General features: G+C 48.3%; 1 protein-coding gene across 1 annotated transcript in view; it reads right to left on the bottom strand.

Annotated features, from left to right (window-relative positions):
• STAG1 (stromal antigen 1) overlaps positions 1 to 25,544 on the bottom strand; it is a 1,758,022-nt gene that overhangs the window by 964,765 nt on the left and 767,713 nt on the right. The window contains 1 exon segment of the mRNA XM_030215628.1: positions 1,146 to 1,155. Coding sequence (XP_030071488.1) covers positions 1,146 to 1,155 — 10 coding nt within the window.

Raw genomic sequence — 25,544 nt, 5'->3', positions numbered from 1 at the left:
GCCCTTCTTCCCCTGGAGGAACAGGTTCAACCGCATGGGCCTTTAGAAGGGCGGAGAGTTTCTCTGCAAGTGCCTGTACTGAGAGCAGAATGAATGAGCTCTTGGTGGGCAACTGGGAGATTTAAGATGCCAACTGAGGGCTGCAAAGATGGCCGAAGGTCAGGAGCTCTAACGCTGAGCTCCCGCACCAGGACCGATCCCGGACAGCCCTGGCCGCCTGGACCGCGATCCGGAGGGTGGCCTGTGCATCCGAAGACAGGGAGAGATAAGGGGTGAGCCGTGGCTACATTTTCGGGCTTCATGCACCCACCCTAGCAGGCCCGGAGACCCACCACGGTGCAGCGCCGCAGGCGACCTGGCCACGCGGTGTGGAGACGCAGAGGTGAGCCTTGGCCACATGTTGCAACTTCATGCGGCCACCCGGCGAGTTCAGGGAGCCGTGAGCGCGGCACCGGGGATGATCAAGCCAACCACACGACTGGTGGCGAGTCGGCCGGGCAGTGGTTCGATGCACGGGAGGCCGCGGGACGAGCGGGCCTGTCTCACGCCCTGACCGCTCCACACGTTGGAGCGCCGACCGGGAGGGGCTGGTTGGCCTGAGGAGCGGAAAAGCGGGAGCAGCGTATCCCCCGTGTGGCGCGCTCCCAAATCGCCCGACTGCTGCCCAGGAGGCCGCGAGAGGAGTGAGGCAAGCGGGCGCACTCCGCACCCGACTGCTCCACGCGTCAGAGCGCAGACAGAGAGGAGTTGATCAGCTTGAGGAGTGGTAGAGCGGCGGCGACTCCTGAGCCACACGCAAATCCTGTGGTGGCTGCACCAGAGGCACTGGGCCATCGGGTGGGACGGGTAGGATCGTACCCCACTCGCGCGACGGCGGACCGAGCACAAACCCCACGAACATCGTCCCTAACGTGTACCACTGAGTAGGGACCAGTCCAGAAAAAGCCCAACCAAAGATTCTGCTCCACTATCACTAGTTATGGATACTTGCAGACGACCCACCACTGCAATCCAGGCTTAGCTACGGCCTGCAAGTATTTGATCACTTCGCAACTCTTTGATCACTTTGTAACTCTTTTAAATAATCTTTTAAATAATGTTCATACTGCTTGTTGCTGCTATTACTATATTTTCCACCGCTTAATGTTCATGCAGCTTGTTGCTGATACTGACTAGATTTGACACTGCTTGATATTATATTTAATCACTGCCTAATACTCAACTTGCTGTTGCTAACACATTCAGTTACTGCTCAAGGTTTAACTGCTATATCTGATTTAAAATGCTTACATAGAACTTTAAATCACTTGAGATCAAAATGGCGACCTGCACTACTTAATGCTGCTTTGCACTAATTATATCGTGTACAGCAATGACATAAGGTAGCTACTTTTATGAGTATAAGGCATATGAGATCTGCAAGAACTGTTGCCGAGTACACTGCCTAGATTGAACTGCTTCTAAGTGCACTGCTTTATTGTACTAAATGCCGATCTGCTCTAAAAGCACTGTGTACATTGAACTAAACTATACCGCCATATTTTAAGTGCACTGTTTACTGGTACCCAGTTGTAGACACCGTGCCATAGGTGCACCGCGAAAATTGTACTTTATACTCTATATACTGCTGCTTTAGAAATTGCTGTAGAGTCTTAAATTCTGATATGAACCCCAGCAAAATACTCCTATCTACTGTCTCACCCTACTCATACACGCACATACAATCCACGATATAGACAACAACAACCCTATAACTTACAAATCACACTCCACTCACTTACACATCATGACCTCCCAAAAAAACAACAAAGACCTCGACAAACCTAATACACATGGACACCAACAAGGGATATAAAAAAAAGAAGACACCAAACCCACACATCAAGAAAACAGACAACTGGTAAAAATCACCACTAACCAGAACCCAAGGGAACAATACCAATCATTACAAATACTAACGCCAGATCAATAATCACAAAAACCACAATGATAACTGACTGGATAATGGCAGATCATCTTGACTTCCTTATCATTAATGAAACTTGGATTCATGATTCTAAAGACCCAATAATCCTAGAACTCTGCCCACCAGGGTACAAAATTACCCACTGGACAAGAGAAGGAAAAAGAGGCGGAGGTATAGCTATAATTTATAAATCCCAATTCACAGTTACAACAACAGCTGAATCTATCATCCCCCAACTCGAAATAGCCTCAGTCAGAATCAACCACCCCAACCTGCATGATCAACTAAACATAATCCTATTTTACAGACCCCCAAGCTAAATGGCGAGATGATCAGATACAGTTTACGGATTTCATATCAAATACCTGTCTGTTTTCCCAAAATATTCTCCTAGCAGGAGACATCAACCTTCATCTTGAAGAAACTAACACAAACAATGTACATGAATGCAAGGAATTCCTCCAACTCTGGGAAATCCAACCCACCCACAAGAAAGGACACACACTAGACATCATAACTCACAAATTTTCATCAGAAGCGAACCTCATAATCAAAGACACAAAATGGACAGCCACACCATGGTCAGATCACTACAAGGCAAACTTCCCTCCTCTGGAAAACAAAAGAGACACAACAAAACAAGGAAAAAGAACCTATACTACAAGAGGCAAAATAGACCCTCTAACATTCTGGCAACAAATATATACCGACGAATGGTTAACTACAGACTCACCCCAATTCCTACAAGAATGGGACAACAGATGCAGAAAAGTTCTATAGCACCGCTCCAAACTAGAACCTCACATAGGAAAAGCTCAATCCCATGGTTTACCGAAGAATTGAAAGAACTAAAAACACAGGTTAGAAGACTAGAAAGTGCATGGAGCAAAAAAAAAAAAAAGACAAACACACACTCAAAGAGTGGAAACAGCTACAAACAAAATACAAATACAACATCAGACAAACCAAAAGAACGTACTACAAAACTATAATAGGACCAAATTACAAGGATACGCACAAACTCTTTTCACTTGTAAACAATTTCCTAAACACCACACAGGTCACCTCGAATAGCATAGACACCCCATCGGCAACCAACCTAGTGAACTATTTCAAGGAAATAATCATAAAGCTCCGACGCATGATACCCAGCAATACCATTGAGTACACAAGTATCCTTGAACGCTTAGACCCAAAACCTGGGGAATATCCAGCCGATCGCTCATGGACCAATTTTGACTTGATTTCAGCAGATGAATGCCAAATCTCAATGCAAACTTGACATTTGCCCTACTAGCCTAATAAGAGCCGCCCCCAAACAATTCAAAACAGATCTCACGAACCAAATAAACTACAGACTCCTAAATGGTCTCTTCCCCTGCCTGACTACTAGCCCATCAACCAACCGGCCTCCCTGCCAGCTTCCCAGCCCATTGACTTACCTGCTCAGCACTGCCTGATTTTGCCCTCCTGCCTGCCTGACTAGTAGCCCATCAACCAACCTGCCTGTCTGTCTGCTACCCCATCAACCAACCTGCCTGCCTCCCTACTAGCTTGTCAGCCCATTGCCTTACTTGCTCGCCGGCCCATCAACTTCTTCTCAGCCTCCCTGCCTCCCTCCCTGCTAGCTTGTCAGCCCATTGACTTACCTGCTCGCCAGCCCATCAACTTCTTCTCAGCCCATCTACCAACCTACCTGCCTCAGTCACTACTTATGGCCCCAGTACACATTCTCTTTCTTGCCCTATCCCTTCCTAATCTTTTTCCCCTCCTCCTACCACTGTCTACCGCTGAAATTCACTACCCACCCATGTCCTCCCCAGTCCTACTCACTACTGCAATACCCTATTCATCCCCATCCCTCACCACCTCACCATCTCGCCTGTCCCCCTCCTCCTTCCTAGCTCTCAACCTTCAACACTTCCTTCCTACCATTAACCCATTAACTATTAACCCATCCCCATTCCTCCTGTCTTCATCGCCCTACCTCCCCCACCCTCCTCCGCACTCTCTTGCTCCTCCTCCTGCTATCCGCGGGAGACATCAATCCCAATCCAGGTCCCCCCCACCTGCCCTCGTCCTATCCCTGCCAACGATTCCGGGATGTCTCCAATCTCATCTCTATTCCCCTCCTCCCCCCTCTTCCCTCCCCTTCTCATGTGCCCTGTGGAATGCCCGATCGGTCTGCAACAAACTTCGCTTCACCCACGATCTCTTCATCTCTCATTCCCTTCAGCTGCTCGCCCTGAGACCTGGCTCTCCCCTGATGACTCTGCCTCAATCGAGGCTCTATACCATGGAGGCTCTCTCTTCTCCCACACTCCCCGCCCAACTGGCCGCGGTGGAGGCGTCGGGCTACTACTCTCGCCCTCCTGTAGTTTCCAACTCCTCCTCCTACTTCAACCTCACTGCTTGTCATCCTTTGAAGCCCACGCCATCCATCTATTCTACCCGTTGCCACTCAGAGTGGCAGTCATTTACCGCCCCCCTGATAAATCTCTCTCTTCCTTCCTCACTGACTTTGATGCCTGGCTTTCTGTTTTTCTTGATCCCTCATCTCCATCCCTCATTCTCGGAGACTTTAACATACATGCTGATGACCCTTCCGACTCTCACGCATCTCAGTTCCTCACTCTAACATCCTCCTTCAACCTCCAGCTGTGCTCCACCACCCCTAACCACAAAAATGGCCATTGTCTTGACCTCGTCCTCTCCTCTTCTGGCTCACCTTCCAATTTCCATGCCTCAGCTCTTCCTCTCTCTGATCATCACCTGATCACTTTCACACTTCTTCACCCCCCCCTCAGCCCCGCCCAACATTAACCACTACTTCCAGAAATCTCCAGGCTATTGACCCTCCCACCTTATCCTCTAGTATTTCTGGTCTCCTCCCCTCCATCATGTCCTCCGAGTCTGTCTCCGCATACAATGCCACTCTCTCCTCCGCTCTGGACACCCTCGCACCATCCATCCCCATCCCTAAAGGCGTACTAATCCCCAGCCCTGGTTGACACCTTGCATCTGTCACCTTCGCTCCTGCGCCCGATTTGCTGAACGCCTCTGGAGGAAAACTCGCACCTATTCAGATTTCCTTCATTACAAATTCATGCTATCCTCCTTCCAGTCCTCCCTACTCGTTGCCAAATAGGACTACTACACCCAATTGACCAACTCTCTCAGCTCCAACCCTCGTTGTCTCTTCGCCACCCTTAACTCCCTCCTCAAAGTACCCTCAGCTCCAACCCCCCCTCACTCTCTCATCAATCATTGGCTGACTACTTCAGTGACAAAGTGCAAAAGATCAACCTTGAGTTCACTACCAAGCCACCTTCTCCTCTTCACCCTTCAACCCTCCCCCTCAACCAACCAACCCTGGCCTCTTTCTCCTCCTTTCCTGATATCACCGAGGAGGAAACCGCTCACCTTCTTTCCTCCTCGAAATGCACCACTTGTTCCACCAACTTACTTAACACCATCTCTCATATTGTCACCCCCTCCATCTGTCATATCCTCAACCACTCTCTCTCCACTGCAACCGTCCCTGACACCTTCAAGCACGCCGTGGTCACAGCTCTCCTCAAAAAACCATCACTTGACCCTACCTGTCCCTCCAACTACCACCCCATTTCCCTCCTACCCTTCCTCTCCAAAATACTTGACCGTGCTGTTCACAGCCGCTGCCTTGATTTTCTCTCCTCTCAGGCCATCCTCGATCTGCTTCAATCTGGTTTTCGCCCTCTACACTCGACAGAAACGGCACTCTAAAGTCTGTAATGACCTGTTCCTTGCCAAATCCAGAGGCCACTACTCCATCCTCATCCTCCTCGATCTATCCGCCGCTTTTGACACTGTCAATCATGATTTACTTCTTGCCACACTGTCCTCATTTGGGTTCCAGGGCTCTGTCCTCTCTCCTGGTTATCCTCTTACCTCTCCCACCGCACCTTCAGAGTACACTCTCATGGATCTTCCTCCACCCCCATCCTGCTCTCTGTTGGCGTTCCCCAGGGATCTGTTCTTGGACCCCTTCTTTTTTCAATCTACACCTCTTCCCTGGGCTCTCTGATCTCATCCCATGGTTTCCAGTATCATCTTTATTCTGACGACACCCAGCTGTATCTCTCCACACCAGACATCACCGCGGAGACCCAGGCCAAAGTATCAGCCTGTTTATCCGACATTGCTGCATGGATGTCCAACCGCCACCTGAAACTGAACATGGCCAAGACCGAACTTATCGTCTTTCCTCTAAAACCCACTTCTCCTCTTCCACCGCTCTCGATTTCAGTTGATAACACCCTCATCCTCCCCGTCTCATCCGCCCGCAACCTCTGAGTCATCTTCAACTCCTCCCTCTCCTTCTCTGCGCACATCCAACAGACAGCTATTACCTGTCGCTTCTTTCTCTTAAACATCAGCAAAATTTGCCCTGTCCCCTCTGAGCACACCACCCGTACTCTCATCCATGCTCTCATTACCTCTCGCCTTGACTACTGCAACCTACTCCTCACTGGCCTCCCACTTAACCATCTACCCCCCCCTTCAATCAGTTCAGAACTCTGCTGCACGTCTTATATTCCGCCTGAACCGATATACTCATATCACCCCTCTCCTCAGGTCACTTCACTGGCTTCCGATCAGATACCGCATACAGTTCAAGCTTCTCCTTCTCACCTACAAATGTACTCAATCTGCAGCCCCTCACTACCTCTCTACTCTCATCTCCCCTTACTTTCCCGACCGAAACCTCCACTCACAGGACAAATCCCTCCTCTCAGTACCCTTCTGCACCACTGCCAACTCCAGGCTCCGCCTATTCTGCCTCGACTCACCCTATGCTTGAAAAAAACTTCCTGAGCCCTTACGCCAAGACCCCTCCCTACCCATCTTCAAATCCTTGCTCAAAGCCCACCTCTTCAATGTTGCCTTCGGCACCTAACCTTTATACCTTTCATGAAATCTTGACTGCCCCAATTTGACTGTCCCTTCTTGATTGACTGTACACTTGTCCTTTAGATTGTAAGCTCCTTGAGCAGGGACTGTACTTCTATGTTAAACTGTACAGCGCTGCGTAACCCTAGTAGCGCTTTAGAAATGTTAAATAGTAGTAGTCGTAATCCTTCTCACTCCGCTGCCAAAAGATGCTAAGAAAAGCACAATGGACCTAACCAACTACCGACCAGTTGCCTTTATCCCGCTCATAACAAAATTGATGGAAGGCATAGTGACGAAACAACTCACGGAATACCTAACCAAACACTCAATTCTACATGAATTTCAGTCAGGATTTCGATCAAATCACAGCACTGAAACTGTACTAGTGTCTGCAATGAATTCATTCAAAAAAACAATTGCAACCGGCAAGAACATACTCATGGTAAAATTATGTATCATACCTGATAATTTTCTTTCCATTAATCATAGCTGATCAATCCATAGACTGGTGGGTTGTGTCCATCTACCAGCAGGTGGAGATAGAGAGCAATCCTTTTGCCTCCCTATATGTGGTCACGTACTGCCGGAAACTCCTCAGTATGTCGATATCCAAGCTCCATCCGCAGGACTCAGCACTTAGAGAATTACACCCACAAAGGGACACTCTGCCCAGCTCACCACCGCCGAAACGGGGGAGGGGAATTATCCCAGCTCATCCCCACACAAGTGGGGGAGGGGAATCCGTCCAGCTCATCCCTGCGGAGCGGGGGAGGGACACCACACCCGCCGATGCGGGGGGATCTGGCTTATCCTGCAACCGCAACCGCGGGAGGAGCTGACTGACCCTAACACCGCCGAAGCGGGAGGGGTACAAAGCTGCCCTACTGCCGCACGAAGCGGGAGGGAGCGCCGGCAGAATTTAAGTCTCAATCCAGCCCCGTAAAACGGAGGGGAGAAGAATGCAGCAGCTCACTGTAACACAAATTCGTCTCAACTCTTGAAGAATCCATTGAAAAACTTGAACACGAAGTCCTCCTGAACAGGAACTGAAGACTAAACTTGAACCTGAAATGCAACCAGAATATAAACAATACAGATATCTGGGAGGGGCTATGGATTGATCAGCTATGATTAATGGAAAGAAAATTATCAGGTATGATACATAATTTTACCTTCCATATCATCATGCTGATCAATCCATAGACTGGTGGGATGTACCGAAGCAGTACTCACCCAGGGCGGGACATAGAAATCCCTGACCGCAACACTGAAGCTCCAAACCGGGCCTCCGCCCGAGCAGCCACAGTCAAGCGGTAATGCCTGGAGAAGGTATGGGCCGATGCCCAAGTTGCCGCCTTGCAAATCTCTTCCAAGGAGACGGACCCGGCCTCTGCCATCGAGGCCGCCTGAGCTCTAGTGGAGTGAGCCTTCAGCTGGATAGGCGGAACCTTCCCCGCGGCCACATAAGCCGCTGCGATGGCTTCCTTGACCCATCTTGCCACTGTAGGCTTAGCAGCCTGCAGACCCTTACGAGGACCTGCAAACAGGACAAACAGATGATCCGACTTCCGGAAATCATTGGTCACTTCCAAGTATCTGATGATGACTCGTCTCACATCCAGATATTTGAGAGCAGAGTATTCCTCTGGGTAGTCCTCCCTACGAAAGGAAGGGAGACAGAGCTGCTGATTCACATGGAAGCGAGAAACAATCTTGGGCAGGAAGGAAGGCACTGTGCGAATAGGCACTCCTGCCTCAGTGAACTGCAGAAAGGGCTTTTGACATGAGAGTGCCTGGAGCTCGGAAACTCTTCTGGCTGAAGTGATAGCCACCAAAAAGACTGCTTTCAACGTCAGGTCTTTCAGAGATGCCCTTGACAAGGGTTCAAAAGGCGGCTTCTGCAAGGCTCTTAGCACCAGGTTGAGATTCCACGCAGGCACCACTGAGTGCAGAGGAGGGCGCAGGTGATTAACTCCCTTGAGAAAGCGCACCACATCTGGCTGCGAAGCCAGGGAAGCACCCTTCAGGCGGCCCCTGAAGCAAGCCAGAGCCGCTACCTGGACTTTAAGGGAACTGAGCGACAGGCCTTTCTCCAGACCTTCTTGCAGGAACGCCAACACTGAAGAAATTGGAGCAGTGAAGGGAGAAAGTGAGCCTGCTTCACACCACGCTGGAAAGGTACGCCAAACCCTGGCGTAAGCAGTAGAAGTAGAGCGCTTCCTCGCTCTCAGCATAGTGGCGATGACCTTGTCTGAGAAGCCCTTGTTTCTCAGACGCTGCCGCTCAATAGCCAGGCCGTAAGACCAAAGGGGGAGGGATCCTCCATCACCACGGGACCCTGATGCAACAGGCCCTGCTCCTCTGGCAGCCGCAGAAAATCGTCCACTGAGAGCCTGATCAAGTCCGCATACCAGGGACGTCTGGGCCAGTCCGGACACACCAGGATTATCCGGCCCGGATGCTTTGCCACCCGGTCTAGCACCCTGCCCAACATGGGCCAGGGCGGGAACACATAGAGAAGCTCTTGAGTCGGCCACTGTTGGAGAAGAGCATCTACTCCCAAGGATCGAGGGTCTCGTCCTCTGCTGAAAAAGCGCGGCACTTGGCAATTGGCCGATGACGCCATCAGATCTAGGCTCGGCTGGCCCCAGCGCTTCGTGATGTCCAAGAACGCCTGAGCAGATAGCTGCCACTCTCCGGGAGCTTCCGCCCACTGGCATAGATTCATGGCCTCCTTGGCTAGAGGGGCGCTCTTGGTACCTCCCTGGCGGTTGACATAGGCCACAGCCGTGGCATTGTCCGACAGGACCCGTACTGGCTTCAACGCCAGTACCGGGATGAACTCCAAAAGCGCCAACCGAATGGCTCTGAGTTCCAGGAGGTTGATAGACCACTTTGCCTCTGCAGGAGACCAGAGCCCCTGCGCTGTCCTTCCCAAGCAGTGGGCTCCCCAGCCCGACAAAGAGGCGTCCGTCGTGACGACAATCCACTCCGGGGTCACCAGAGGCATTCCTGCAGACAACTTGTCTGTCTGCAGCCACCACCAGCTCAGCGCCTTGCGCACTGCTGGGTCCAAGGGAAGGCGCACAGCATAATCCTCCGACACCGGAGTCCAGCGCTGCAGCAGAGAGTGTTGTAGTGGTCTCATATGAGCCCTGGCCCAGGGCACTACTTCCATCGTGGCCGTCATAGAGCCCAACAGCTGCACATAGTCCCAAGCCCGAAGAGGAGAGGCTACTAGGAACTGGTCCACCTGAGCCTGAAGTTTGACAATCCGATTGTCCGGCAGGAACACTCTGCCCACTTGGGTGTCGAATCGAACTCCCAGATACTCCAGGGACTGAGTCGGGCGCAGCTGGCTCTTCTCCCAGTTGATGATCCACCCCAGGGAGCTGAAAAGAGCAATCACCCGGTCCACAGCTTTGCCGCACTCTGCATAAGAGGGGTCTCGGATCAACCAGTCGTCCAGATAAGGATGGACTTGTACTCCTTCCTTTCGCAGGAAGGCCGCGATGACCACCATTACTTTGGACAAGGTCCGCGGAGCAGTAGCCAACCCGAAAGGGAGGGCTCTGAACTGGAAGTGTCGGCCCAGGACTGCAAAACGCAGAAAGCGTTGATGAGGCGGCCAGATGGGAATATGCAGGTACGCTTCCTTGATGTCCAAGGAAGCCAAGAACTCCCCTGCCTTCACTGCCGCTATAACAGAGCGGAGAGTCTCCATGCGAAAGTGCCGCACTTTCAAGGCCCGATTGACCCCTTGAGGTCGAGGATAGGCCGGACAGAATCTCCTTTCTTTGGTACCACAAAGTAAATGGAGTAACGTCCCTTGCCAATATGATTTTCTGGCACCGGAACGACCGCACCCAGGCGTATCAGGTTGTCCAAGGTCTGCTGCACTGCCACAGCTTTGACCGGAGACTTGCAGGGAGAGAGTACAAACCCGTCTCTTAAGGGTCGGCAGAACTCTAGCTTGTAGCCGTCTCTGATGACTTCCAGAACCCAAGCGTCTGAAGTTACCCTGGTCCACTCGCCCAGAAATGAAGACAGGCGTCCTCCAATCTGCACTGAGCCATGGACCAGGGCCCCGTCATTGGGTACGAGACCCTGGGGGAGGTCCGGAGGGCGCACCTCCGGGACGGCGGTCTCTGTGAAAGGAATGCTGCTTAGGGGAGAAGTTCCTTTTGAAGGAAGAGGGGGCAGAGGAGCCCGACTTGCCCGGGCGGTACCGACGGGCTTCCTGAAACCGTCCTCTGGAGATACCGGGGCGAGCACTGGCCCGAGCCCTGACCTCTGGTAACCTCTTGCCCTTAGACGTGCCGAGATCGGTCACGATTTTGTCCAGCTCGACCCCAAAGAGCAGCTTGCCTTTAAAAGGCAACTTAGCCAGGCGGGACTTAGAGGCGTGGTCCGCAGACCAATGTTTCAGCCAAAGCCAGCGCCGCGCAGAGACTGTCTGAGCCATACCTTTAGCCGAGGCTCTCAAGACATCATACAGTAAGTCTGCCAAATAAGCCAAGCCCGATTCCAGGGCCGGCCAATCAGCCCTCAAGGAAGGATCCGAGGGGGAAGCCCGCTGCACCATCGTCAGGCATGCCCTGGCCACATAGGAGCCGCAAACTGAGGCCTGCAAACTTAAGGCAGCCGCCTCAAAGGACGACCTTAAAGCTGCTTCCAATCTTCTGTCTTGGGCGTCCTTTAGGGCCGTGCCACCTTCCACCGGCAACGCCGTTTTCTTAGTCACCGCAGTGATTAAAGAATCCACGGTAGGCCAAAGAAAGGCCTCACGTTCACTTTCAGGCAAAGGATAGAGGCGGGACATAGCCCTAGCCACTTTGAGGCTCGCTTCCGGGACATCCCATTGAGCCGAAATTAAGGTGTGCATGGCATCATGCACGTGGAAGGTTCTAGGCGGGCGCTTCGTCCCCAGCATGATGGCAGAGCCAACAGGGGCTGAGGGAGAGACGTCATCTGGCGAGGAAATCTTCAAATTGCTCATGGCCTGCACTAACAGGTTGGGCAAATCCTCTGAGCGAAAGATCCGCGCTGCAGAGGGGTCATCCGCTCCATCCGAGCGGGAATCCGTCTCCTCCAAGGAATCCCCAAAGGACCGTTGGGAGAACTCAGATACGCTGCCCTCATCTACATCAGAGGAAACAGAGTCCTCTAAGGCCTGGGAATCCACCCGAGGGTGTTTACTTCCGGGGGCCTCAACCCCTTTATCGGACAAGGGAGAAGGGGCAGCGTTTTGCATAAGAAAGGCCTGATGCAGCAGCAAAATAAACTCGGGGGAGAAACCCCCCAGACTGTGCACTTCAGCAGCCTGGGTCACAGCCCTAGACGCACCCTCAACCGGCGCTCGCAAGAGCGGGGGAGAAACATGCTGCGCATCCAAGATGGCATCCGGCGCGACACTCCGTGAAGGAGCCGCGCGGGAAGAACGGCGCTTAACTTTAGCTGCTTTTCTGCCGTCGCCCAAATGAAGGGCGGCCATGGCATTAACGTCTCCCACCTCAAGGGCGGCCCAAGAAGAAGCCGTCTGAGCAGCGTGGCCGGCCAAGATGGCGGAGGCGAGCAGCGGGGGATGGGCGTTTATGGCGGGAAAAACCGCCGCACCCGAGGAAGAACCGGGACACTGACCGGCCTCCAAACTGACACCCAACAAGGGCGAATCAGACTTTAAAACCCCCGCATCCCCGCTAGACGCGCACACGCGGTCCGGGGAGCGATTCTTTGCGCCCTCGCCCTCCGACGCCATCAGCCACTTGGAGATCAATCGGGGAACCCCCTGCCCGCTACAAAAAGGTAAAAATAACCTGCTTTCCGCTCCGAGCTGTAACGACCTGGTGTCCCAGTGAGTAGCTGCAATAAACGTTTAAATAAACGTCGAAATAAACGCCCTTAAGGACGTCCAAATTTTTTTTTTTTTTTTTTTTAAACGGAGCCAGCGGGAGGGGGGAGAAAAGGAGGGACCTGGCACCACCAGGTTTGCACTTGCTCAAGAAGAGCCCTCAACCCCAGGCACTCAACAAAACCTAAAAATTAGGCTTGGAGGCCTAGCCAGAGCTGCTGCTGTGTGTGACCACCACCTGCTGAGATAGAGAACATACTGGGGAGTTTCCGGCAGCACATGACCACATATAGGGAGGCAAAAGGATTGCTCTCTATCTCCACCTGCTGGTAGATGGACACAACCCACCAGTCTATGGATTGATCAGCATGATGATATGGAAATTACAATTCGACATGTCCAGTGCTTTCGACATGGTGGATCACGGAATATTACTACACCTATTAGAATACTTCGGAATCGGAGGTCCAGTTCTCAAATGGTTCGAAGGATTCCTCACCACCAGATCCTACCAAGTAACAACGAATTTTGACAGATCACCACCTTGGACACCGGAATGTGGAGTTCCTCAAGGTTCCCCCCTTTCACCAACCATTTTCAACCTTATGATGATACCACTAGCCAAACTTCTAGCCGACCAAAACCTTAACCCCTACATATATGATGATGTCATGATTTACATCCCGTTCAAAAGTGACCTAAACGAAATAACCAACGAGATCAACCAGAGTCTCCAAATCATGCACTCTTGGGTGGACTCATTCCAGTTAAAACTTAATGCAGAAAAAACTCAATGTCTAGTTCTCACTTCCCAATATAACACAAACAAATACCCTACCGTAACCACACCATACTGCACACTTCCTATTTTGGAGAAGCTGAGAACTCTCGGAGTCACTAATGATCGAAACCTCACACTCGATACCCACGTGAAGAATACAACAAAACAAATGTTCTACTCGATGTGGAAACTCAAAAGAATAAAACCTTTTTTCCCAAGAAACATCTTCCGCACACTAGTACAGTCATTAGTGATAAGTCACTTGAAGTACTGTAACGCCCTGTACGCAGGCTGTAAAGAACAGACCAATAAAAAACTCCAAACAGCCCAGAACACCGCAGCCAGACTCATTTTTTGGAAAAACTAAATACGAAAGTTCGAAGCCCCTAAGAAAGAAACTGCACTGGCTCCCGCTCAAGGATCTAATTGAGTTCAAGATCTGCACAACCGTTCACAAAATCATCCACGCAGATGCCCCACTCTATATGTTAAACCTAGTGGACTTACCGCCCAGAAACGTCAAAAGATCGGCCCGCAAATTCCTCAATCTGAACTTCCCCAGCTGTAAAGGAATTAAATACAGTCATATGCCACTACCTTTGCGTACAAAAGCTCATAGATATGGAACGCATTACCCATGACCCTGAAAACCAGGGACAATCTAACCAGCTTTCGCAAATCGTTGAAGACACATTTCTTCAACAAAGCCTACAGAAGACATCCTTAATGAAACAAAAAATCATTCCTTAAACATCTCTGGTTCATCAAAAAACACCTCTCACATGACCTTACCTAACACCTTCCCATCCAAAAACACCTCTCACATGACCTTACCTAACACCTTCCCATCTAAATCCTCATCTACCTTCAGCCTACTATCGATTGTATTTAAGATCATGTAATGACCACATCATAATAACACTCGGTAAGCCACATTGAGCCTGCAAAAAGGTGGGAAAATGTGGGGTACAAATGCAATAAATAATAATAATAATAATAATCTCAGACGGACAATTTGAAAAACCCACCAGTCGGAGGCTATGAGGCTACCTTGGGTGAACAAATTTGAGCCCCCTCCCCCACAACTGGCAAGTCATCCAGGCTGAACAGTTTTACTGTGGCTATGCTCTGCTGGAGCTAGTCAAAGCTCGTCCCTTACTTTGTCTGGGGAGCAGCAGGAGCCTTAGGCGCATGCTGTTGACATGAACGAGCGAACTGGGGCTGAGAATGAGTAGGCTGATGAGCTGAAGGAGTGTACCTACACCTATAATAGAAGTAGGGACTGCTCCTTGGCATGCCAAAAACCTTTCAACCTGAGGAGGTGGATGCAGATGGAGCCCGGCGGAACATTGTATCAGTATGCTTCTTGATTTGGTCAATGACCTCCTCAACCTGCTCTCCAAAAAGGTTATCCCCCTGGCAAGAAGCATCTACCAACTGCTGCTAAACTGTTATGATTCTGCCGGTTTGGCAGGGGAAGGGAGTGGACTTCATTCCTGATTGGCTGTCAGAGTTTGTACTGACGTCAGGAGGTACTACTTTAGCCTGCATGTCTCTGCTTTTCCTGCTTTGGCGTTACATTTTTTTGTGACTAAAAGCCGGTGCAGGTCTCTGACAGTGCGTTGTGCTGTGCTCTGGCTTTGATCTGTGTTTTCCTGTTGAGGGATTACTTTCCTTCCCCTTTGTTTGTGTTAGCTGGTTACAGCGTGTGTGTGTGTGTGTGTGTGTAATCAGTTCTTGACTCCAGCTGGGCTTTCCCTCGCTGCTTGTAGTTCTCTGTGGGAAGCCAGCTGCTTGTTTGTTCAGTGGGAAGCTGGGCTCCCGTTGGGCCGCCGACTCAGCAGGCTGCTGGTCGGCAGCTTTCTCCCTGGTTGTTTGTTTACTTAAGGATCTCTTTCCCTAATGTTCCTGCTTGCTGGCTCAGTAAGTCTAACCCCCTGTGTACTGTGGCTCTGCCTCTGTCTTCTGGGAATTCTGTCAGAGGTTTCCTTTCTCTTTTACTGTGTCTTTTCCTTGGTATTTGGTTGGGGCTTAGGTTACCCTTTTGTTTGCTGCTCCTGTCTCTGGCTTGTAGGCTTGGTGTGTTCATTCTCCCCTCTGCCCTGGGGTGGGGGTCCCAGGCTGCGGAGTCCCCGGGTCAGGGGGAAGGGTCTTTTGGGCTGTTGTCTCCACATCCGCATGTGGTTACAGGGGCCTTCCTGTATTAGTTACCCTGCCCTGCGCCGGTCCCCTGGGAGGGTGTGGTCCCGCTCTGGTTCTTTGTTTTCCCCTGCCGTGTGGCTGGTGTAAAGCGCGTGGCTGGCACCTCGGGGTCCTGGGGGGACTCCTGGTTTCCTTTCTCCCCTCCCTGGGTGTCTCTGGGTTCCAGTTTGGCCATGAGACCTGTAAGAGTGGCTCAGAGTGTCTGGGTTCCGGTTCGGCCGCGAGGCCCGTTTGTATGCCTATTTCCCTTTCTTCCTGAGGTGCTGGGGGAAGGGGCAGGCTAGGGGTTTGGGTAGTTGTGGCGTGCAGTGGGGGGTCGGTCTCCCCCCGGCCTTGGTCTGCGATCTGCGAGCCTTGGCCGGGGCTCAAGGGCTCACCACCAACCCAACGGATTACATAAACAGAGTGTTCCAAGTCAGAAACACACAGCTATGAGAGTTTGCGAATTGCTATACCTCGAACAGAGATCGTGCACGCCACATCAGAAGTGTTGTAAGTGCCCTGGCCAAGAACTTTCGACACACCTTCTGCTGCTTGACCAACTGGCGAAAAGGCTTGACCTACTCTGGAGGGAGCACATCCACTAAGTCTAACAGGTGTAGCATCAAGTTTTGCAACTAGACGCTCATGAAAAACTGGTAAGATGGTATACGGGAGATGAGCATTGAAGCCTGGTACATCTTCCTCCCAAAAGAATCCAGGGTTCTAGCTTCTCAGCCTGAGGCGCCAAGGCATAGTCCCTAGTAATCCTGGCTCTTTTGAGAGTGGACTGAATTGTGAGGTACCTGAGGTCTAACAAAACCAGGTTCACTGAGGAGCCGATACTGGGTGTCAACAGAGGGGACTCCCAGTTCCTCACGATGACTTTCTTGAGTACCTCGTGGAGAGGGGCAGTCAAAGCATCCTTAGGAGGAGATGCGTAGTCCAGGACCTTGAGCAACTTGGCCCTGGACTCATCCTCCACTTCCAAAGGAAATGGAATGGCATCAGCCATTTTCTTAAAAAAAAGATGGAAATGAAAAGCTCTCCAGAGGAAACAGTCTCTTTTCAGGTGGTGGGGCTCTCATAAAACTCATCTGAGGAGAAGTATCTGGGATCTTTCTCTGAATCCCATAAGCGCTCCGCCTCGGTGTTGGACAGTATATCCCTATGGAAAGTCTGAGACCGAACTTGCTTCGATTCCAAGGAACCATGCTCTTGAGCGTGGTGTTGAGAAGCCGGCTTCTACCTTGACTCCAGCAAAGCTTCCTCCACCAATGTGGATTGGGTGACAGTCGACACCAAGGCCGCAAGCAGTGCCTATGTTGGGAGCCCACAGCGCAGGCTAAAGGCCAGGTGGGGCCACAATGGCAGGCGCAAGCACCCCCCTGCATATGGCCATCCAGCAGTTCTGGGAGCAAGGCCCAGATGCGCTCATCAAGGGCCGACACCAGGAAAAGCTAGGGTGCCGGTTGAGATGCAGGTTTCAGAACTGCAATCCACATAAGCTGAATGCTTGCAAAGTCCTCAGCCATTACCTAGAGGTAATAAATTCCTTTAAGAAGTCTGGTTACCTCGGTCCTCTTTAGTGGTCCGTGTAAAGTGGTCCAGCAATCAGAACAGGGAGAAAGCGGCCTCTGTAAACCAGATTATGGAGGGTGACATCAGTAACTGTATTATTTGAATGTGTGCTGCTTCCTGAGTTCTTCACCTGCTCCAAGTTCTCTGTCTGCTCCTTTGTACATTGGGAGAGCAGTTTCCAGCACTCAAGACAGGAGAAAGCGGTCTATCTAAATCAGACACTGGGAACCACCAGATCACGGTCTTTGATCTGCTGGACTGCGCCCCTCAACTTATATCAAACTGGGAGCTCCAAGTAGCGATACCACCGGACCGCAATCCACCACTCTCACAGACCTTAGGGAACTGCTGGATCTGGTCCGCAGGCCTATCAGACACGGCCTCCAGCTCATACTGAGCTAAGTACCCCAGGGAGCACAGTGGGACTCTACATGAGAAGAACTCCTGAGTGAACACGGAACGTGCAACCACCAAGACCACCATCAAAGGAGCTCAAACCATCCTAGCACCACTTTTCCACACTTTCCCTTTACTGGATTGAGGGAGAGCAGCAACACAGCAACCGACCCCTGCAGGCTGCCGACAAGGAAAACCAGTTCTCTGTACCCCAGCATCAACACAAACCAATGATCAAGTATCTGCAGGACATGCGATAAAAAAGTATGAACTAACTGGAAATAATATAGAAACCACTGCAAAGTCATCACCCCAAATTTGGCATTACCTACAACACTGAAGGCAGCAGGAAAACAAGGTAGTCAAAACACTGCAGCCAGAGAAACAGATCTAATCTTTAACGTAAACAGTGCTACAAGCAAAAAAAAACAAAAAACAAAAAACAAAAGGCAAACAAAAAGACAAGCAAAAAGTGCTGCAAGCAAACAAGGCAGGCATGACACTGCAGCCAGAAAAATAGATCCAATTCTTTAAACTTAAACAGTACTACAAACAAAAAAGGAGCCGGAGATTATCCTACCTCTCCCCAACCTCAGTGTCACAAACCAGAACCGGCCATAAATCAGAATTCATAAAAAAAAAAAAACATACAAAAATAATCCTAGGATTACACATCCTGGCCCTAGTACATACAATAGATGCCCTATCCCAAGAAGAACAGAATATCATTCCCATAATACACTCTCAACATAGGACAAACAGATTAAACTACTGTCATCAGATCAAAAACAGACCTTACCATGGAAAATCATCACCACACAAACACAGAAAACAGGAGAAAAGAACCCATACACACCCAACACATTGATCACACGTCAACTAATAAATATTCCATTAATACCCACCTTAGACGAAACCTTTAAACAGATCCAAATAGGATATATAAACGCTTGATCAGTAATAAACAAAACAGGAACCTTAACAGACTGGATTACTCAGGACAACCTAGACCTAATATTCATCAGTGAAACTTGGATTCATAACCAAGATGACCCCATAATCCTTGACATCTGCCCTCCAGGATACAAAATCAACCACTGGACCAAAACAGGTAAAAGAGAAGGAGGCATAGCCGTAATCTACAAAGACAAATTAATTTCAGAACCCATTGCGGAATCCATTAATACATGCAGAATCCATTAATACACAACTTGAAATCGCAGCAATCAGGTAACAAAACAAATCCCTCCCAGATCACCTGACTTGCATCTTATTATATCGACCACCAGGAAATTGGAAAGATGCCCAACCAACTCTCATGGACTTTATATCAAACACATGCCTCGCAAATCCTAACACAATAATAATAGGAGATACAAACCTTCACCTAGAGATCACAACCTCAAATGACATACTAGAATGCAAAGAGTTCTTACAAATGTGGGATTTCCACTGGCCACAAGTCAACCCCCCACACATAAAAGGCCATGCACTGGATCTATTAACATACAAACTATCCAGTGACCGAACCTTTTCTGTAATGGAACATCAATGGAAAAGTGTACCATGGTCTGACTATTTTAAATTAACTATGACCTTATGCTGGAAGAAGAAAGGTCTTCCCCAAACGCATCAACGGGCCTTATATAATACCAGATGTAAAACAGACCCCAAAACATTATGGCAAGAAATATACGATAACTGGGCACCAAAAACCGATTCAGCTGACTTCTTCACTATTTGGGATGAACAATGCAATGAAATCCTCAACAAAATAGCGCCTATACATACAAAATCAGCACAAAAACGCAATAAAATACTCTGGTTTAACGAAGAACTAAAAATTCTAAAAACGCAAACTAGAAAATTAGAACAAAACTGGAAAAAAAAATCAAAAACAAAAAATCACTAAAGGCCTGGAAAGAAAGTCAAACAAAATACAAATATAAAATAAGACAATCCAAAAGAAACTTCTACAGAGAACAATTAGGCACAGATTACAAAGACACAAAGAAATTATACAAGAAGTTTATTAGTTTGTATAATTTCTTTGTGTCTTTGTAATCTGTGCCTAATTGTTCTCTGTAGAAGTTTCTTTTGGATTGTCTTATTTTATATTTGTATTTTGTTTGACTTTCTTTCCAGGCCTTTAGTGATTTTTTGTTTTTGATTTTTTTTTCCAGTTTTGTTCTAATTTTCTAGTTTGCGTTTTTAGAATTTTTAGTTCTTCGTTAAACCAGAATATTTTATTGCGTTTTTGTGCTGATTTTGTAAGTATAGGCGCTATTTTGTTGAGGATTTCTTTGCATTGCTCATCCCAAATAGTGAAGAAGTCAGCTGAATCGGTTTTTGGTGCCCAGTTGTTATCGTATATTTCTTGCCATAATGTTTTGGGTTCTGTTTTACATCTGGTATTATATAAGGCCCGTTGATGCGTTTGGGGAAGACCTTTCTAGGTCTGTGACTCCTAACGCGGAACCTTGCATGACACAGCTGTAATTCGGGTTCCTCTTACCCACATGCATCACTTTGCACTTGTCAACATTGAACCTCATCTGCCACTTGGACGCCCAATCTCCCAGTATCACGAGGTCCTCCTGTAATCTTTCACACTCCTCCTGCTAACAGAATACCTCACTGATTTCAACATACTGCACAAATCTCAATCTGGCTTCAGACCTCAGCACAGTACAGAAACAATACTACAGATTGAAGCAGGAAATAGCAAGGGGTATTAAAACAGCTCTGTTGGAGTGGAAAAATATTGTTTCCATTAGTTCTTAATTTTGGTGAGTGTCTGTTTGCAGTACTATCAAATTTGAAAAAAACTATCGTAAAGCAAAGGGGTCAGGTTGACCGCTTCCAGAAAATATGGAAGACTATTTTTTGTTTTACTTCATGGCAGGATTACTGACATTCAATTTTATCTGGTTGTATTTGGAAATGTTTCTGCCTATTATTGCAAAGTTTTGGGATATCATACTTAATTTGTGTTCACTGTTAATCTGTTTTTTTTATTGATCTTACAAAAAATAAAAATAATGTCTGGCATCCTAATATGAAATACCTAATACGAACATTTGAAGGGTATAAAGCCATTTAGGCATAAAAATCATATTGTACAGAAAAACCCACTCCATAAGGGAAACCAGATAATTCATCAAATATCTAAATGCTCTTTTGTGATCTGTACCAGTGGATCTATGTTCAATTTAACAGGGTTAAATCAGCTGGAATGAAGAGCCCTAAATATTTAATACAACATTCACCCAAACTAAGGAAAAATCCTCTTCCCAATGCATTGATACCTTATCCTATATAATAAAACGCACCTCCAACATTCTGAAGCTAACAGCATGGCTGAGGCATTCCTGCTCTCTGTATCCATCTCCTGAATTGACATCACATACTTCCAGGTTCATCACAAGCAGAAGTGACCAACCACACGAGGTTTCTCGGCTTCAGAATGTTGGAGGTGCATTCTATTAAATAGGATTGGTCAGTTCCTTGAAGCACAGCCAGAGCTCAGCGTCCTGCACAGTAATGCTCAGACACCAGAGAGAGAGAGAAAGAGAGAGAGAGGGAGGGAGGGCCTGACACCAGAGAGAGGGGGGAGGTATCTCTGTCACACATACACTCTCTCTCTCACACAGTCAATGTCTTTCTCTCACACTGTCTCTCACACACTCGATGTCTCACACTGCATCACATTCACTCTCTATGTGTCACACACTCACTCACATACTCTCTTGGTCTCATACACTCAGTCTCACAGAGTCTGTCTCTCACACACACTCTCTCTCTCTCGCACACACTGTATCTATGTGAAACACACTCTCTCTCTCTCACACACACTGTCTCACATTTGCACTTGCACACACTCTCATTCTCACACACACATTCTCTCTCACACAGACACACTCACACCCAGACTCACTCTCTCTCTCTCTCTCTCTCACACACACACTCTCACATTCACTCTCTCTCTCACACACAGTCACTCTCACATACTCTCTCAAACATACACACTCCGAGGAAAACCTTGCTAGCGCCCGTTTCATTTGTGTCAGAAACGGGCCTTTTTTTGCTAGTATGGTAATAATAAGGCCTCCAACTTAGTCATATTTTTAATTCAGAGACCATACAATATATGTGGAAAGAGCTCTACAGTACAACAAAGAAAAGAAGACTGGTTAGTCAAAACCATCAATACATCACCAACAGAAGCCAGGGCCTTTATTTCATGACCATTTATATGAACCCCCCGTACATTTGGAGACATTCTTATTTGCAAAAACAAAGGTTCCAAAGAAAGAACAAAAATAACAGCAAGACGGGGAAGCTCTGTCGAGAGCAAAAGAAGGCGTATACATACTATTGACCAGCACTGCTGCATACAAGTTAGCATAAAGAATATGTATCGCTTGTAAAAAAAAAAAAAAAAAGACTAAAAGAATACGTAGGGATTGAAATAGGAACTACCAGCTGAGTCTATCAAATGCTTTTTCAGCATCAAATTCAACCACTAAGTCAGGTTGGTCAGTTTCTGGACATTGAGTAATAGCTAATAGAACTTTTACAAATATTTAGCACAGAGCTCTGATCTCTCACAAACCCAACAGTTCCTCTACTATCAAGGTAGCCATACATATCAGTGGCATGGGCACAGGTGGGCCCAGGCCCATCTAGCAATTCAAGGGACCAGGAATTCCATCAGAGAGAAGGCTTGGGGCCATTATGAGTAGGAGGTATGAATTGCTGCTCAATGGCAATAAATTAAGGAGTTAAAGAGTACCGGGGGGGGGGGGGGGGGGGGGGGGATTGGAAACGTGGAATTCAGAGACGCTGGGGGGAGTGAGAGATGCCGGGGAAGGTCTCGTGCCCACCCACTTTGGGCTCAGGAGCGGCCAAAATTGGTATCTGACTATGGCCTTGATATGCATAGCAAGCCGCTCTGCTACAATTTTGGCCAATATTTTAGTTTCCAGGTTGAGTAATTAAATGAGCCTATAAGCTCCAGACTGCAAGTGGACTTTACCCAGCTTAGGAATTAGCGTGAAGAGTGCAGAATTAGTATGAACTGGGAAGGCACCACAACCAATGACCTTTCTCTTGCAATAAACAGCAAATTTTTAATTTCATAAACTTATAAAATTCAGAACTGTATCATCTATGTCCAGCGCATTACATAACTGTAACATCTTAACAGTTTGAATCTCTCCCTCCCCAAAGAAGGGAAAATTTATCTATCTATAACTGGCTGCATTAACCGAGGTACGTGCACCCTAGCCGGATAAGAGGCAATTTCCTGTTCAGTGGCTGTACGTGTCTCTTGATAACAATGCTGAAAAAGTCTTGACCAGCTATGCAATAGCCTCCATAGTGTGTACCTCATTACCAGCTGGGTTTACAAAGCTGAAAACAGCTCCACTTATTCACTCTCCCAACCCAACCAGTTAGGAAAATCCACTTCTACTATCACCCGCCCAATCACTTCCTCTTTCTTCCCTACTTAATCTCTTCACACTACTAACTGTATCTGATATTCTGGAATGACAATGTCATAACAAAGCTATGTAAGCCACATTGAGACTGCAAATAGGTGAGATAATGTGGGATACAAATGCAATAAAATATTTACGAGTTGTCCATAACATAGTAACATAGTAACTTAGTAGATGACGGCAGAAAAAGACCTGCACGGTCCATCCAGTCTGCCCAACAAGATAACTCATATTTGCTGCTTTTTGTGTATACCCTACTTTGGATTTGTACCTGTGCTCTTCAGGGCACAGACCGTATAAGTCTGCCCAGCACTATCCCCGCCTCCCAACCACCCGCCCCTCCTCCCAACCACCGGCTCCAGCACAGACCGTATAAGTCTGCCCAGCACTATCCCCGCCTCCCAACCACCCGCCCCTCCTCCCAACCACCGGCTCCAGCACAGACCGCACAAGTCTGCCCAGCACCATCCCCACCTCCCAACCACCAGCCCCGCCTCCCAACCCCGGCTCCGGCACAGACCGTACAAGTCTGTCCAGCACTATCCCCGCCTCCCAACCACCATTCCCGCTGCCCACCACCGGCCCTGGCACAAACCGTACAAGTCTGTCCAGCACTATCCCCGCCTCCCAACCACCAGCCCCGCAGATTCACTAACAATATGCCTGGCTTATTTCCAAACTGGAACAGTCTGTACTTGTAATAGAGAAGGGACTTCTGGGTGCACTTATGTAAAGACAGTTTAGTATTATCTACATGATGGCAATTATTTAAAAAATATATTCACACGTATATGGTAAAAGTATGTATTACTTGATAATTTCCTTTCCTTTAGTCAGCTGAACCATTCTGTAGGAGTTATCCCCTCCTACTAGCATATGGAGGTAGAGAAACAGCTAGGCTTTTCCTGTATAACTTGATGGTACTTTTGGAAAATTCAGTATGCTTTTGCCATAGCAGCAGCAGGTCTCTTTGCAATACACAACCATGCTATCATCAACCACTGCAGCTGCTCTGAGGATTGCCTCTACACTTTTCAAATTATCCTCTTGATTTCTTTACTTTCAGTAAAAAAAAACAAAAAGAAGAAGAAGAAATAGCAGAGTACCCTGAGAACCCTGGACTTTAGTCTTCCAAGGGCGGGATTCAGAACGGTGAAGCCGAGTAAAGGAAAGGAAATTATCAGGTAAGACAATTTCACCTTCCTTGTCGTCTAAGGCTACACTGTTCTACACAAGTGGGATGTACCAAAGAAAAATTACTGGGGCCCTTTAGTTTTTTATCATCTGCAAATTTGATCACCTCTCTCGTCGTTGCAATTTCCATATCATTTATAAATATGTTAATTCCGGTCCCAGTACAAATCCCTGTGGCACTCCACTGTTTACCCTACTCCATTGAGAGAAATAACCATTTAATCCTCTGTTTTCTGTCCAATAACCAATTCCTAATCCACACCAGAACCTTGCCTCCTATCCCATGACTCTAATTTTTTCAGGAGTCTCTCACGAGGAATTTTATCAAAACTTTCTTAAAATCTAGATACACTACATCCACTGGCTCAACTTTATCGACATTTATTAACGCCTTCAAAGAAATGAAGCAAATTGGTGAGGCAATACTTCCCTCGGCAGAACGCATGCTGACTCTGTCCAATTAAATCATGTTTGTCTACGTGTTTTATAATTTTATTCTTTACAATAGTTTCCACTATTTTACCAGGCTTACCGATCTATAATTTCCTGGATCACCCCAGTACCCTTTTAAAAAAAATCGGCGACACACTGGCCACCCTCCAATCTTTAGTTACTACGGCCGATTTTAACGACGCGAGTGGCCTAGTGGTTAGCGTGGTGGACTTTGGTCCTGGGGAACTGGGTTCGAGTCCCACTGTAGGCACAGGCAGCTCCTTGTAACTCTGGGCACGTCACTTAACCCTCCATTGCCCCAGGCACAAATAAGTACCTGTATATAATATGTAAGCCGCATTGAAGCTGCTCTGAGTGGGAAAGCACGGGGCACAAATGTAACAAAAGGTAAAATTATGTATAATCATACCTGATAATTTTCTTTCCATTAATCATAGCTGATCAATCCATAGACTGGTGGGTTGTGTCCATCTACCAGCAGGTGGAGATAGAGAGCAAACTTTTGCCTCCCTATATGTGGTCATGTGCTGCCGGAAACTCCTCAGTATGTCGATATCAAAGCTCCATCCGCAGGACTCAGCACTTAGAGAATTACACCCACGAAGGGACACTCTGCCCAGCTCACCACCGCCGAAACGGGGGAGGGGAATTAACCCAGCTCATCCCCACACAAGTGGGGGAGGGGAATCCGTCCAGCTCATC

The sequence above is a fragment of the Microcaecilia unicolor genome, chromosome 10 (genome assembly GCF_901765095.1).
Source record: "Microcaecilia unicolor chromosome 10, aMicUni1.1, whole genome shotgun sequence".
Taxonomy (NCBI): Eukaryota; Metazoa; Chordata; class Amphibia; order Gymnophiona; family Siphonopidae; genus Microcaecilia; species Microcaecilia unicolor.
The sequence above is the reverse complement of the archived record's forward strand: the minus strand, read 5'-3'. Positions and strand labels throughout refer to the sequence as shown.